The 16,332-nt window shown below is 42.8% G+C and overlaps 1 protein-coding gene across 3 annotated transcripts in view; it reads right to left on the bottom strand.

Moving 5' to 3' along the window:
* Positions 1–16,332, bottom strand: part of LOC126191240 (voltage-dependent calcium channel subunit alpha-2/delta-3) — a 792,714-nt gene that overhangs the window by 594,172 nt on the left and 182,210 nt on the right. For all 3 annotated transcript variants that reach the window (XM_049932047.1, XM_049932049.1, XM_049932048.1), the window contains exon 2: positions 6,382–6,463. In XM_049932047.1, coding sequence (XP_049788004.1) covers positions 6,382–6,463 — 82 coding nt within the window. The remainder of the gene's footprint in view (positions 1–6,381; positions 6,464–16,332) is intronic.

The raw sequence follows: 16,332 nt of genomic DNA on the forward strand, positions 1-16,332 counted from the left end.
GTACGGTGCAGTGAGTGCTAAGGAACTGCTACCTCATCCAACCACCGTATCCAGAAATTTGAAGGAAACGGCCGATCGTTTGCGTGAAACTGTCTCCGCAGAAGTGAAGAATATATTCAGAGATATAGGGGGAGCACTAACTGTCGATTTATGGACTGATTCGTACCGTAAAATAAACTATATGGGAGTGACTGCACATTATGTTAATTATGAAGTGAAACTTGAGGATCGAGTGTTGTGCACCAGAAATTTTGAAAGTGAGATTAAAAAAATAGGAGAAAACATTAAACTTGAATTAAGATACTACGATCGTTCGATTTATTCAGTGCTGTGAATAACATCGTGTTTGTTACGGATAGAGGTCCAAATATTGTGGCAGCACTTAGCCAATACAAGAGGCTCTCGTGCTCAGCACACATTCTTAATACTGTGCTGGAGCACACGACTCGAGGAGACGCGAATGATGAGAAGAGTGACATGCAGCGACTAATAAATTCCTGTCGAGCTATCACAACTTTCTTTAAAAGATCTGGTCTTCAGAATCGCCTTCAGAAGTCATTGAAAGGAGATATAGACACACGATGGAACAGTAAATTGGATATGTTTGAGTCTATTAATTCACAATGGTTTGAAGTTCTGTCAATTTTGTCAGAGAAAAATCAAGATAATTTGATTGATTCTATAGACAAGAGGATGTTGGAAGATATAATAACCTTTCTGACACCATTTAAAATAGCTTCTTGTGATCTCGAAGCTCCAAAACCCCTACGCTTTATTTATGTGTGTTGTGGAAGTTAAAACTTCTCTCCTTCCTTAAAAAAAATGATGGCGACAGCCCATTTCTGATAGATTTAAAGAGTACAGCCAAATCTATTTTAATCAGCAAATGGGACATAACAGTAACCCATAAACTTGCAACGTTTTTGAATCCAAAATATAAAAACCGAAAATTTCTTAGCAGTGCCGAAAAAGATGAAGTTGTAAAGGAAGCGAAAAATTATGTTGCGAGAAATTGTTCACAGTTAAAAGATAAGGAGGAAACAACATGAGGAATTCCTGCAAAAAAACAGAAGTCTGACGTACTTTTTAATGAATTTGAAGATTCCTCAGAAGATGAATCGACGAGAGATCTTGAATTTGCATCAGATGAAATTCTCAGATATACGAATGATAAAAGTCCAATTTTCGGAAGGCATCGACCTGATAGCTTGGTGGCATGGCCGTGAAAACGCCTATCCGCGTCTTTCCAAACTCGCATACTTCGTGCACTGCATTCCAGCGTCCAGCGCGCCATCTGAGGGAAGCTTCTCTACTGCGGGACAAATAATGCGGGACCGTCGCACGTCTTTGAAGCCACAGACGATGGATGACATCATGTTCCTGCATAGTAATCTTCCAAAGGAAAAAGGCATTTGTACAGCTTTTCTTACTTCACTGTATTTTTTGGGCTTATCTGAATTAGTTACAATTTTTTTTTCATCTGATTCTTTCTTTTACAGAATTTGAATCAGAAGCAAGCAGAAGACGAAAATATTTAATCTGAAGCCTGTGAGTTTTTGTTGTAATATTTATAGTAAAGAATTTCCTCGACATATTGTTAGTATTTTTACTATTCCCAACAAGAACATTTAAGGAGCATTAGGTAAAAGGAGGAAATATTTAACAAGCAATTTGTTTTGTTGTAATTTTCATATTAAAGAGCTCAATTTTAAGTTTTTACTCTTCGCAACAAGAACATTCAACAGCTAACACGTCAATATTATTAAACTAGGTAATGACGATCTCATAAGTGCCAACCTAAATTTTAGCGTGCACTACAGCAACATTTGCAGCCTCCGAGCATTGTCGCTCTTTGTGAACAGTGAAACAGCTCGGCCGGAGCGGTGGCACGGCGGGCCTTGTAATTAATTACAAGTGGGACTTCAAACTACGGCTCACGACCACCAACAAGCTGTGACTGCGATAGCCGGTGAAAGATTATTCTGATCACATTGAAAACTTACAAAATATTCAAATCATCCAAAATAACAATGTGTCTTTTAATTTACCAGCCAATTAGCAAAGATAAGGGCTGAAATTCGTAACAAAATTGAACATTTTAACTGTAACTCGGTATTGCTTAACAGGGAACAGTGCCTAACATTTGAAGTTATGGGACAGTGGCTTTTATATAGACATCTTGAAATCGTTTGCAGTTCCATTAAACTCTGAAAAAGATTATTTTTTAACATTGAAAGTATTAACTGCGAAATCTACTGCAAATTTTGTCTTAATAATTTAGACCAATGTTGAGGATGTTTTAAAGTGTGTAAAACTTTGTTTGGTTGAGAATGAAACAGACATTTCATTTATCGCTAGGTCTTGTAAGTAGGCTGTTTAGGTTTTCTTATTGACAACGTTACGTAGCGCCCTGTATGAAAATCACTGGCTGTGCTGTGTGCAGTCTGTGGCTAGTTTGCATTGTTGTCTGCCATTGTAGTGTTGGGCAGCGGCAGCTGGATGTGAACAGCGCGTAGCGTTGCACAGTTGGAGGTGAGCCGCCAACAGTGGTGGATGTGGGGAGAGAGATGGCGGAGGTTTGAAATTTGTAATACTGGATGGCATGAACTGCTATATATATTATGATTATTAAGGTAAATACGTTGTTTGTTCTCTATTAAAATCTTTCATTTGCTAACTATGCCTATCAGTAGTTAGTGCCTTCCGTAGTTTGAATCTTTTATTTAGCTGGCAGTAGTGGCGCTCGCTGTATTGCAGTAGTTCGAGTAACCAAGATTTTTGTGAGGTAAGTGATTTGTGAAAGGTATAGGTTAATGTTAGTCAGGGCCATTCTTTTGTAGGGATTTATGAAAGTCAGATTGTGTTGCGCTAAAAATATTGTGTGTTAATTTAAGCTCAGTCCTGTACAATTTTTCTAAGGGGACGTTTCAGTCTTAATTCGATAAATCAGCCAAAAGGTGAGGTTCGACATTTCAATCGTATTTTTAGCTAAAGCTAAGTGGACTCATAATTTCTATAACCACTGATTTTGTAGTCACTCTTCGGAAGACGAGTTATTTCTTCCAGACAACGTCAATTATTGCTGGGAGTTTAACTTTTTCACAGGTGCGCCAGCGTTTTGCAGTGTAGGCCTAATGCTGTAAATATTTTCACCTGGAAATGACGAGGACTGAATGCGTAAGCTATAATACGAGGTGCATTCAAGTTCTAAGGAATCCGATTTTTTTTCTCCAGACTGGAAAGAGATAGAAACATGCGCATTGTTTTAAAATGAGGCCGCGTTCATTGTCAATATGTCCCAGAGATGGCAGCACCGTATGGCAGATGGAATTTTACTGCCAGCGGCGAGAATGAGAACTGTTTTAAATACATAAAATGGTGACGTTTTCCTTACTTGAACAGCGTGCAATCATTCGTTTTCTGAATTTGCATGGTGTGAAACCAATTGAAATTCATCGACAGTTGAAGGAGACATGTGGTGATGGAGTTATGGATGTGTCGAAAGTGCGTTCGTGGGTGCGACAGTTTAATGAAGGCAGAACATCGTGTGACAACAAACCGAAACAACCTCGGGCTCGCACAAGCCGGTCTGACGACATGATTGAGAAAGTGGAGAGAATTGTTTTGGGGGATCGCCGAATTACCGTTGAACAGATCGCCTCCAGAGTTGGCATTTCTGTGGCTTCTGTGCACACAATCCTGCATGATGACCTGAAAATGCGAAAAGTGTCATCCAGGTGGGTGCCACGAATGCTGACGGACGACCACACGGCTGCCCGTGTGGCATCTTGCCAAGCAATGTTGACGCGCAACGACAGCACGAATGGGACTTTCTTTTCGGCGGTTGTGACAATGGATGAGACGTGGATGCCATTTTTCAATCCAGAAACAAAGCGCCAGTCAGCTAAATGGAAGCACACAGATTCACCGCCAACAAAAAAATTTCGGGTAACCGCCAGTGCTGAAAAAATTATGGTGTCCATGTTCTGGGACAGCGAGGGCGTAATCATTACCCATTGCGTTCCAAAGGGCACTACGGTAACAGGTGCATCCTACGAAAATGTTTTGAAGAACAAATTCCTTCCTGCACTGCAACAAAAACGTCCGGGAAGAGCTGCGCGTGTGCTGTTTCGCCAAGGCAATGCACCCGCACATTGAGCTAACGTTACGCAACAGTTTCTTCGTGATAACAACTTTGAAGTGATTCCTCATGCTCCCTACTCACCTGACCTGGCTCCTAGTGACTTTTGGCTTTTTCCAACAATGAAAGACACTCTCCGTGGCCGCACATTCACCAGCCGTGCTGCTATTACCTCGGCGATTTTCCAGTGGTGAAAACAGACTCCTAAAGAAGCCTTCACCGCTGCCCTGGAATCATGGCGTCAGCGTTGTGAAAAATGTGTACGTCTGCAGGGCGATTACGTCAAGAAGTAACGCCAGTTTCATCGATTTCGGGTGAATAGTTAATAAGAAAAAAAATCGGAGGCCTTAGAACTTGAATGCACCTCGTATAATCATCAGCTGACATGAATGGCTTCAAAATTTGACACATCCAAGCAGTGACTACAAAAAAACTGTAGGTAAATGATGCAATGTGCTAGTACCAGTTTAAAACCATCGTCATTTTCAGCTGCCTTGGCACAAAAGCAACGAAATATAATTGTTTCTATACACGCATTTTCATCATTTAATACTATTACACTGAATTTTAGTTTTTTAAATAGCGTTTCCAATCTCACGAGATCCGAGCCGCTACTGTGTATGCTCCGGAACGCCAATGCTTTCCTGTTTGGAATGGTCTGCTTTAGAGTAGGTAAAGAGCATTTCCTGTGATTTAAGAAGTCAAAAGTAGTTAAGTTGTCGCAGAAATGGCACCCTAACAATATCATTACATACCATAATTCTAAGTACTACTGTCTATTACTATTAATTACTCATTCAGAACTTAAATATATGCGCATGCGGATAATGAACTTGCGGATGCGGATTAATTGCTGCGGATGCGGTTGTGGATTAGGACCTTGCGGATGCGGATTGCACTTTTCTTATCCGCGCAGACCTCTAGCCGTAGAGGTGCTGTGGAGTATCCACCATGTTCCGCAGACCTGACTCCTCTGGACTTTTACCAGTGGAGACAACAAAGGACGTCGTTTATCGACAAAAGCTACGCACAGTGGATGAAGTTCGAGAATCCATCGTACATTCATGTGCAAATATCCAACTGAACACGTTGCAGTCAGCAGTTAGTGCTGCAGTTCGGCGGCATCGTTTGTGTGTGGATGTTAGTGGTGACCATTTCGAACACCTACAGTGATATCTTTAAGTTGGACTTTAAGCTACTCTTTCACCAAAAATGAGACAACTCCGTCAATTAGTTTGCAAGTTATGGACTTTTAAACAGTGGATACATTTCTTTGGACCCCTCTGTACATGGCCAAAATATCGTAAACAATCGAACTCGGATACCCGAAGAATTTAACTATTTCAGTGGGAGAACGCCCAGCGCGAAACTTTCGGAAATCGCGGCTTTTCGGTTGTACTCCGCACTTGTCCGTAACATGGCGGCCATTTTGGGGTTCTGACTGTTTACAATATGCCTATGGTTTTCAAGAGCGCCAATCGCAACCTCCGGGTAAAGTACGAAATGGAAATTAAAATCTGTCCGGATTTAAGTGCCGCACCCTGTATAAGCATAAAGTCAAGTAAAAATGTAGAACGATAAGCTTCATCCGTCAGTTGCCGCTGAAGGGCATTTAATAAGAACAATAAGAGTCTGGATATAACATCCGGTCGCTAAACACTTGAAGGAGCTAAACGCGAAATAAAAGCAGAAAAGTAAAATTAACCACGATTTATGGTGGGTGGTGGGAGAAATTATAATGTAAAATAAATAAAATACCAGACCAGTTAGGTACCTTAGGTGTACTAAAACACACAGTCACGCGTACAGATGCGTGTAGAGCAGAAAACGATCGGCTAAGCATGTCTCCCCAGGACAAAAACATAATTATAAGATGTACGACCGGAGCCACATTTCAGAGTACCTGAGCGATCAACATGAGAAATCTCCAATACTATGTCCGGCATCAATGTACAGAGTTCGAGTAATGCACAATAAGCCGTTAGGTATGTACTGAGCAAAGTTGTGAGAGATGGGAAAGACCCACTGTGGTTCGACAGCTGTAGTAGAAAGCTGCTACAAAAGTAACGAGAGATTCACTGTGGATTTAAATAGTCGGAGCCCCACAGACAAACTTAAACTGAAGACAGAATCAGTCTGAAGTCTCTTTGTGACTATTGTAAATATCGGCTGAGTTGCAAATACTGCTGACTCTTACAAAACTTGCCAGTAGCAGGGTCATACATTATAGTTCTACTCACATCCTGGATCTCCTGGCGGCGCGACACGTAGCTGCCCACCTCCCACAGCTCGGCGCCCAGCTTGTCGGCCAGGGACTTGAACCTGCAACACGAGAAGCACGTACACGGTTAGCATTGCAGTAGGCACCACAGTCTAACATAACCATAACAGTCGCGACACTTCGCCTCTATTTTGTTGCCTACAGCGCCAGCAGCGCCCCAAGCGGCCGGTAGGTTGAACTGTGAGTTCGGCGCGATCGTGAAAGCGAATAGTGATTGTTTATTTTGATTTATACAATGGTTTTTACCATCGGGAGCGTTTGTAGCGCAATAAATTGCAGCAACAACAGGAAGAAGACACCGCAGCTGTCTTTTTTAGTTTTCCTTAGGATCCTGGGAGGTATATACCATCATGTTACTAAACTGTATCGTCAGGATTCACTTGCAAACTATATGTGTATAAATGATGAATGTTTCGTTTTAGGAGCAGAAAATGGCTAGTTAATAGCAGACGAGAAAACCTTATGAAGAAAGAACCAGTTTACCTGTATAATAATACTAGGTTTTGTTCGCTACATTTCGAACAAAACCAGTTCATGAACGCAGACAATAACAAACTCGTTTGGAATGCAGTACCCACACTGTTTGACATTCCAAATAAGCTCCCTCAACTGACGATGAAGAAGAAACTGCCACAAAGATTCGACAGTCAATCTAAAGCTGTAAAACAGTCCTTTGACACAGAACAGCCAGTTCGACTCTCCATGTATCAGTGCCAGATTTGTGTGAATCATCAACACAGATCTGCTTTGACGATGAAGTGGTTAAATTAAGTGTAGCTGTTTGTGTCTTACAAAAGCGTGTGAAGTGTCAGAATGTGCAGAAGCGAAACTATTACGGGACAAGGAAAGTGCCTACAGACAGATTGTTTGAAAATTATTCAAATATTTGGTTTTTCGTGAAATGTAATGTAATCAGCTCATTATAATGTTTTCAGCATATGTCTCCCACTATTTGGCAGTTGCTTGTCCCACTTAGAATAATATAAAGATGAAGGTAGTACTTGTGGCAATAGGCGACAATGACAAACACAGTAAGCCCACAGAACGATAAACGAGCTGTCGATCGCTTTTGCATGTAGAGGTACATGTCTGTGCTTCTTACATGTGAATCTGTGTGTTTATATTCTTTTGATATCAACGTGGTAAGCTGAAATTCTGTCCAATGTCACAAGTGTTTCTTCACGAATGTGTTGCATCTTGCCACTCTATTCATGGTTTTTGTCCACACTTGCGCATATTTTAGAATCATTTTTAGAAACGTATATGCCTTCTGATACTATACAAACTCTTGGAGGCAAGAAAATAACTCGAATAATTCGGAAATTACGTAGGAAATGGATGCAAACAAACGTTATGCTTACGACGCGTCTGACGTTCACCTTACCTGCCGCTTGGAGCGCTAGTGTCGCTCCATCTGTCAAACGGCAACAACTTGTACAGCAATGAGTGTCGCGACTGTTACGTTAAGACTGTGGTAGGCACCATGAAGCAAGGTACACGTGGCGAGGCTACACACAGCGCCGGCCGAGAGCCGAGCTGGCGGCACCGCTGGCGACCGTGGCCTACAAGTACACTTGCCTATTGCTCTGATCATCAGGAAGACACATATCTAAAAACACGGGTGAAATTTCGATTTTCGCTGAAACGTCGCCTGCTAAAAGTAAAGAGAATTTGCAAAAAAAAAAAAAAAATCATTTTGCATTCTTTTGTTTCCCCAGAGGTTTAGTCAATAATTAAAGCCAAAGTTCTTTGTTCACTGAAGCAGCTGCCTGCGGCCATTAACAGGCAGTGGCGCGCATATGTCGGAAGAGGCAGCAGCGGAGCTCACGCAGGCTGAGAGGGAAAGCGTGGAGCCGCCGGCCAAGACCAGAGCAAGGTGTTATCCTCTTTCAATTGGTTCACAACTGAACTACTTCTGCATACCGCGGTCAGAGTGCTTCGTTGAGACGAATAATGTGATAATCTTACGTAAGCATCAGTTACTTTTCTCTTCTTCCGAAAGAAGCGATAGCATGGTTAATGTTGATTTGCACGAACATGGCCCTCTTGCGCCAAGCAGGGCTATAGCCGAATCTCATCTGCACAACCCTCTTACGTCACCAGCTGGAAGTTCCTCGGCCTCTAGTTGGGCAAAGCCTTGGTCACACCCGGTCCTGGTCTCTGATGCTGCTCACAGCAGCCCTATCGACTTTCCACGACGACGACATCGCGGCCCCATTGCCGAGTGTCTACTAAAGAGACTGCCTACACTACGCTTGTCCATCCTCTTTTAGAATACTGCTGCGCATTGTGGGATCCTTACCAGATGGGACTGACGGAGTACATCGAAAAAGTACAAAGAAAGGCAGCACGTTTTGTACTATCGCGAAATATGGGAGAGAGCGTCACAGAAATGATACAGGATTTGGGCTGGACATCATTAAAAGAAAGGCGTTTTTCGCTGCGACGGAATCTTCTCACGAAATTCCAGTCACCAACTTTCTCCTCCGAATGCGAAAATATTTTGTTGACACCGACCTACGTAGGGAGGAACGATCACCAAGATAAAATAAGGAAAATCAGAGCTCGTATGGAAAGATATAAGTGTTCATTCTTTCCGCGCGCTATACGAGATTGAAATAAAAGAGAATTGTGAAGGTGGTTCGATGAACCCTCTGCCAGGCACTTAAATGTGATTTGCAGAGTAGATGTAGATGAGTGCTGCGGCCAGGACAATCTTCCCAGACGACAACACTGCATATCTCTCTTTTCACGGTCGCTCCCACCAGTTTTCCTCCAAGCCAAACTCATCTGTAGTGGTTGCATCAGAGCCAACTGCTTCAGCCAGTGCTCCCTGGGTCTAGGCCTCCGCCATCATTTCTCACCCGTCCCAGGGACTATCTCCCCAAGTCCAGGCCACCTTCTCCCTTCGAACACAACATCTTCTTCGAGATAGTTACGCCATCCATCCCATGGGAGGGAGGAGAGGTGGGAGGGAATGCTGTGTCCCCTCGTTATTGCCTGCAACACAGACACCAACCATAAAAGTGACGTATCACTGTTGTTGTTGTTGTTGCCGTTGTTGTCTTCAGTCCTGAGACTGGTTTGATGCAGCTCTCCATGCTACTCTATCCTGTGCAAGCTTCTTCATCTCCCAGTACTTACTGCAACCTACATCCTTCTGAATCTGCTTAGTATATTCATCCCTTGGTCTCCCTCTACGATTTTTCCCTCCACGCTTCCCTCCAACGCTAACTTTGTGATCCCTTGATGCCTCAGAACATGTCCTACCAACCGGTCCCTTCTTCTTGTCAAGTTGTGCCACAAGCTCCTCTTCTCGCCAATTCTATTCAATACCTCCTCATTAGTTATGTGATCTACCCATCTAATCTTCAGCATTCTTCTGTAGCACCACATTTCGAAAGCTTCTATTCTCTTCTTGTCTAACCTATTTATCATCTATGTTTCACTTCCATACATGGCTACACTCCATACAAATACTTTCAGAAACGACTTCCTGACACTTAAATCTATACTCGATGTTAACAAATTTCTCTTCTTCAGAAACGCTTTCCTTGCCATTGCCAGTCTACATTTTATATCCTCTCTACTTCGACCATCATCAGTTATTTTGTTCCCCAAATAGCCAAACTTCTTTATTACTTTAAGTGTCTCATTTCCTAATCTAATTCCCTCAGCATCACCCGACTGAATTCGACTACATTCCATTATCCTCGTTTTGTTTTTGTTGATGTTCATATTATATCCTCCTTTCAGGACACTATCCATTCCGTTCAACTGCTCTTCCAAGCCCTTGCTGTCTCTGACAGAATTACAATGTCATCGGCGAACCTCAACGTTTTTATTTCTTCTCCATGGACTTTAATACCTACCCCGAATTTTTCTTTTGTTTCCTTTAATGCTTGCTCAATATACAGATTGAATAACATCGGGGAGAAGCTACAACCGTGTCTCACTCCCTTCCCAACCACTGCTTCCCTTTCATGCCCCTCGACTCTTATAACTGCCATCTGGTTTCTGTACAAATTGTAAATAGCCTTTCGCTCCCTGTATTTTACCCCTGCCACCTTTAGAATTTGAAAGAGAGTATTCCAGTCAACATTGTCAAAAGCTTTCTCTAAGTCTACAAATGCTAGAAATGTAGGTTTGCCTTTCCTTAATCCATTTTCTAAGATAAGTCATAGGGTCAGTATTGCCTCACGTGTTCCAACATTTCTGCGGAATCCAAATTGATCCTCGCCCCAACTCCAGCCCAGTAAAGACACCTTCTCTAGAGATAAGACAAGCACTGCCCACATCAGCAGACAAACGCCGAGTTGTTAACAGTTGAACTTCCAGCAGCCACCACTGTACTGTGCGGCGCCAACCTCGCAACAGGCGCATAAACATGGCCACAAACAGAGCTGTCACTGCAGCTCTATCTGCAAGTCACATGCATCCGCCCGACTGCTCTGCACCCAGTAAATACTACAGGCTCACGCTGACTGTGCCTAAAAGCTCATCAATTGGTGTTCATATCGCCAGTCCAACGATAGGGTTTCACTACAGCTTCCAGAGAGCTATCACCTCGCTGGACCTCGTCTCGCCCAACCTCGACCTACCACGTCGCTGCCTTTCAGCTGGGTGCTTCCCTCGACTGTCTTCAGTCTGTCCTCGCGCAGACTACTGCTCTCGGCTGACCACTGTAATGAGGCGCGAAATTAAAGCCTCACCCACCCACAAGGATCAGCCCAGTTTGCAGGTAAATATAAGTTTAATTTAGTGTTTTGTTTATGTACAGGGTTATTACAAATGATTGAAGCGATTTCACAGCTCTACAATAACTTTATTATTTGAGATATTTTCACAATGCTTTGCACACACATACAAAAACTCAAAAAGTTTTTTTAGGCATTCACAAATGTTCGATATGTGCCCCTTTAGTGATTCGGCAGACATCAAGCCGATAATCAAGTTCCTCCCACACTCGGCGCAGCATGTTCCCATCAATGAGTTCGAAAGCATCGTTGATGCGAGCTCGCAGTTCTGGCACGTTTCTTGGTAGAGGAGGTTTAAACACTGAATCTTTCACATAACCCCACAGAAAGAAATCGCATGGGGTTAAGTCGGGAGAGCGTGGCGGCCATGACATGAATTGCTGATCATGATCTCCACCACGACCGATCCATCGGCTTTCCAATCTCCTGTTTAAGAAATGCCGAACATCATGATGGAAGTGCGGTGGAGCACCATCCTGTTGAAAGATGAAGTCGGCGCTGTCAGTCTCCAGTTGTGGCATGAGCCAATTTTCCAGCATGTCCAGATACACGCGTGAAACTTGCCAGCACGCGTTCAACTGTTTTCTCGGTCACTGCAGGCCGACCCGTTGATTTCCCCTTACAGAGGCATCCAGAAGCTTTAAACTGTGCATACCATCGCCGAATGGAGTTAGCAGTTGGTCGATCTTTGTTGAACTTCGTCCTGAAGTGTCGTTGCACTGTTATGACTGACTGATGTGAGTGCATTTCAAGCACGACATACGCTTTCTCGGCTCCTGTCGCCATTTTGTCTCACTGCGCTCTCGAGCGCTCTGGCGGCAGAAATCTGAAGTGCGGCTTCAGCCGAACAAAACATTATGAGTTTTTCTACGTATCTGTAGTGTGTCGTGATCATATGTCAATGAATGGAGCTACAGTGAATTTATGAAATCGCTTCAATCATTTGTAATAGCCCTGTATTTGTAATATTCTGTTATGTTTGTAAAATACTTAAAGTTTTGTATTTTTGTTTTGTATGTTTCATGTATGGAGAGAGCGGCGCAACTCGCGGAAACAGCATCTTCACTGCTGGAATCAGAAAGAAAATTGCTGGCCACTAGACGTCGCGGGTCAACGGTCAAAGAGCAGCAGAAGATCCTGTTACCGGGTTGTTGCGTCGAACCTCCAACATTCAAATAAATAAAAATTTGTAATTTTCCATTGTAATGACGTCACAGAATGTTTAGCTCATGTTGTATATGTTGTATTTTGTTCGGTTCTGTTTTGTCGAGTCTGATGTTCACATCTGTATGTAGCATATACGAAGACAATAAAACAGTGTATGCTCTAAGCTTAAATACGTGTTCGAGAATTATTTATGAAGAGTTATATTGAGGAAGAATTATTACTGAATTTTTCCAAGATATTAATTTTCAGAAGAGTTTGATTTCGATTTTTTTAATCTTAAAGGTTTTACAGTCTGATTTTAATATGGGAAAAATAAGATAACTTCCAAAAATATAATTTCCAAGAAGAAACAAACGACATCTACATTTCAAAAGTTTGCGCAAACTAGTTGGACTGAGTGACGTAATTTTTGCACAAACGACTCAACTGAAGGTGTTTTTCAATCACAGTTTCATTCAAGAATCTTTTATAAAGAACTGTAAAAGAATTTAAATAATTTTTTGAAGTGTTTTGTAAACGACGTAGGTGACGAAGTCTGCGCATGGTCATATTTCAAACAAAAATCATTGAGCTATACGTGTCGTTACAATACACCACAGCCCAACGCACTTTATTTGTGTAAGAACAAATGGTTCGCATGGCTCTGAGCACTATGCGACTTAACTTCTGAGGTCATCAGTCACCTACAACTTAGAACTAATTAAACCTAACTAACCTAAGGACATCACACACATCCATGCCCGAGGCAGGATTCGAACCTGCGACCGTAGCGGTCGCTCTGCCCCAGACTGTGGCGCCCAGAACCGCACGGCCACTCCGGCCGGCTGTGTAAGAACATTCCTGCGTAACGTAAGTGATAAACTTTCGCATGAGCCAAGTAGTGTGGACTGACGTATCAAGGAAGCTGTCTAATTCTATTCTGTTCCTTAGACTTAATACAGATACAGCTGTTCTTTGCTACGTGCCCCCTTCAATCGTAGTGCATTGTTCCGTTCTGTCACGAACACTATAATGTGTAATAAGTCATTCGGTTGACAACTGTAAAATGTTGAAGGTTGGAGCTTTCTGCCAAATTAAAACGTTGTGCTGGACCGCAACTTGTACCTGGATCTTTGCCTTCTGTCGAAAGTGAAGTTTGGATGGTAACAGATGAGGTACTGCAGAAATTAGAGCTATGAGACTGGTTCGTGAGTCTTGCTTGGGTAGCAATCTATAGGGCACTTGTCCGTGAAAGGCAAATATCTCAGGTTCGAGCCCCAGTCCGGCATACGGTTTTAATCTGTCAGGAAGTTTCAGCCGACACGGACTGTTTCTGCCACTTCTTACACATCCGTCAAGGCCTCTTTCGTGACGTAATGCGCGGAGAGCGATGTGTGAACGAACGTACCAATGAATGGCCTCTTATTGGCTCTTTTAAATGGACCCTGCATGGATGTATCTGAAAGCTACTTGAAGAAAATCCCATCGACGCTTTGCTACTGAATTACGGTACGCAACGTCAATTCCAAAACGGCGATACTGCCACGATGATAATGGCGATTTCAGAAGTCCCAGCAAAAGTGAGCCTTCAAATTCTGGAATTAGAAACACTCTGCCACGGTACATCTACATGGTTACTCTGCAATTCACACTTAAGTGCCTGGCAGAGGGTTCATCGAACCATTTTCATACTACTTCTCTACCATTCCACTCTCGAATGGTAGAGGATAAGGGAACACCTAAATCTTTCCGTTCGAGCTCTGATTTCTCTTATTTTATTATGATTATCATTTCTCCCAAGGTAGGTGGGTGTCAACAAAAGATTTTCCCATTCGGAAGATCCTGCTGCCTACTGTGTGCCGGCCGGCCGCGGTGGTCTAGCGGTTCTGGCGCTGCAGTCCGGAACCGCGGGACTGCTACGGTCGCAGGTTCGAATCCTGCCTCGGACATGGGTGTGTGTGATGTCCTTAGGTTAGTTAGGTTTAAGTAGTTCTAAGTTCTAGGGGACTTATGACCAAAGATGTTGAGTCCCATAGTGCTCAGAGCCATTTGAACCATTTTTTTACTGTGTGCCAGTTCTGATCCAAAATTGCCGCATATCTTAGCACCCAGCAGAATACCACTTCCTTTCCTACGCATTTCAGACGAAGGCAGACAAACGAGTTGTAACATGATGAGTCAAGATAGCTGCAACGGAAATTGAATAGCGTAAAGTTATCATTAAAAACGCACGCCGCGCGATTTGTGACGATTTGGTTGGTCATAATAGTAGTAACATGCTTTTGAATACAATTAAAATATAACGGCGATACCTGTTTAGTGTTATTGGAAACAATATGTAGTAAACTAATGAGTAAGGTAGCCGATCCTATAACAAGAGGTGAAATTGGGCATATTAAGGTTCAAATGGCTCTGAGCACTATGGGACTTAACTGCTGTGGTCATCAGTCCCCTAGAACTTAGAACTACTTAAACCTAACTAACCTAAGGACATCACAAACACCCATGCCCGAGGCAGGATTCGAACCTGCGACCGCAGCGGTCGCGCGGTTCCAGACTGTAGCGCCTAGAACCGCTCGGCCACTCCGGCCGGCGGCATATTAAGGTGTTTTGCTTTATGTCGACTAAGCCGATTATACGGCGTCTTTTTTTTCGTTTACTCTTAGAAAAGAAAACAAAAAAGTAACGAAGTGCTAATTGTGCGTTGTGAAAAATATAGGGGCGAATTTTAAATAGCTACAGTGTATAATCAGACTAACAAATGGACATTCAGTTACGCGAAATAGCGGACAGCGAAGTGTGGTCATTAAACTGAGTACACCTACAGGGCGGTCAATTCCGGGATAAGTCTATTCGCATCTCACGAGGGACGCGGTATTGAGACCGTTTTTTTTTATTATATCACGGAGAGCGGGCTTCAATTTATAAAAAGGAGAAAAGCTGTATCATTATCATTGACTGTTGGTGTTAAGCAACCAAAACTGTTCATCAAAGGGTTTCGGTGAATGAGTGGTGAATGCGAAATGAAACTGTGCACGAAGTTATGTTAAATAAAGCAGAAGAGACAAGACAGTTTGGTCGTATCTGTTATTATTCCATAAACCGTAACATTTCTTCTCGTTGTACGAAGCCTTTATAGACGATCGTTATGACAATTTGCTTTGAAGGGATCTGGTTACGAGTTAAGTTTTGGGGACCTGGTCAACAGGCGATAGTTCGTAGATCTTAGCTACTGCAGCTATTCTGGAATCAGGTGCTACCGTGACCGTTGTGTGTTGTCAATGGCTTAAGGTCATCATATCTCATGCTCTAAGATCGACGCGCCTTTCCTCTTGGTATAACGGTGTCTCACGATAACAACGACAACGCCGACGGCGAAGGAAGATACGGTAGAGTGTGTATCGCCGACTGACGGTAACGGACGTGTTTCTCTCTCTCTGCGCAACTTTAAGTGAGTCGGGACAACTACTGTCTAGTTCATCTGTCCGAAAAATTAAAAAAAACATGCTGATTTAACGACTGTAGAATAAGAGAGCAACTGTTTCCTCCCAGTTAGTCCATGACAAACAAGAAGCATAGGGTAGCATCGTCCGACAACTTCGGTACAAACTCCGTGATCACACCTAGAGGACGGTGTGATGCTAACCGAGCGTCGTGTCATCCTCTATCGCATTTGCTTTAGGGATTCAGAGAAACCGCAGGAAATTACAGTTGAATTTTGTGGGCCAGGGAAGGATTTGAACCTCCGTCCAGCCGAATGCGGGTTCTTTACATTACACGTGCCGGGAAAGGCAAAGACTGTGTATAGGGAACGAATAAATCCAAAGACTTTGCCAGCTGTGACGAATTTCATACACACAGAGACTCAACATAAAAAGAAATAAAATAATAATAACAAATATTATAATTTTCCACTGTAGACAGAATCATTAAATGTCTTTGAGATTCGTTATCCACTAACAATCAACGTATGTTTATTTCAGTTCATAGAAAGTGTGTGTGTGTGT

Source organism: Schistocerca cancellata, chromosome 6 (assembly GCF_023864275.1).
Source record: "Schistocerca cancellata isolate TAMUIC-IGC-003103 chromosome 6, iqSchCanc2.1, whole genome shotgun sequence".
In the NCBI taxonomy this organism is placed as follows: domain Eukaryota; kingdom Metazoa; phylum Arthropoda; class Insecta; order Orthoptera; family Acrididae; genus Schistocerca; species Schistocerca cancellata.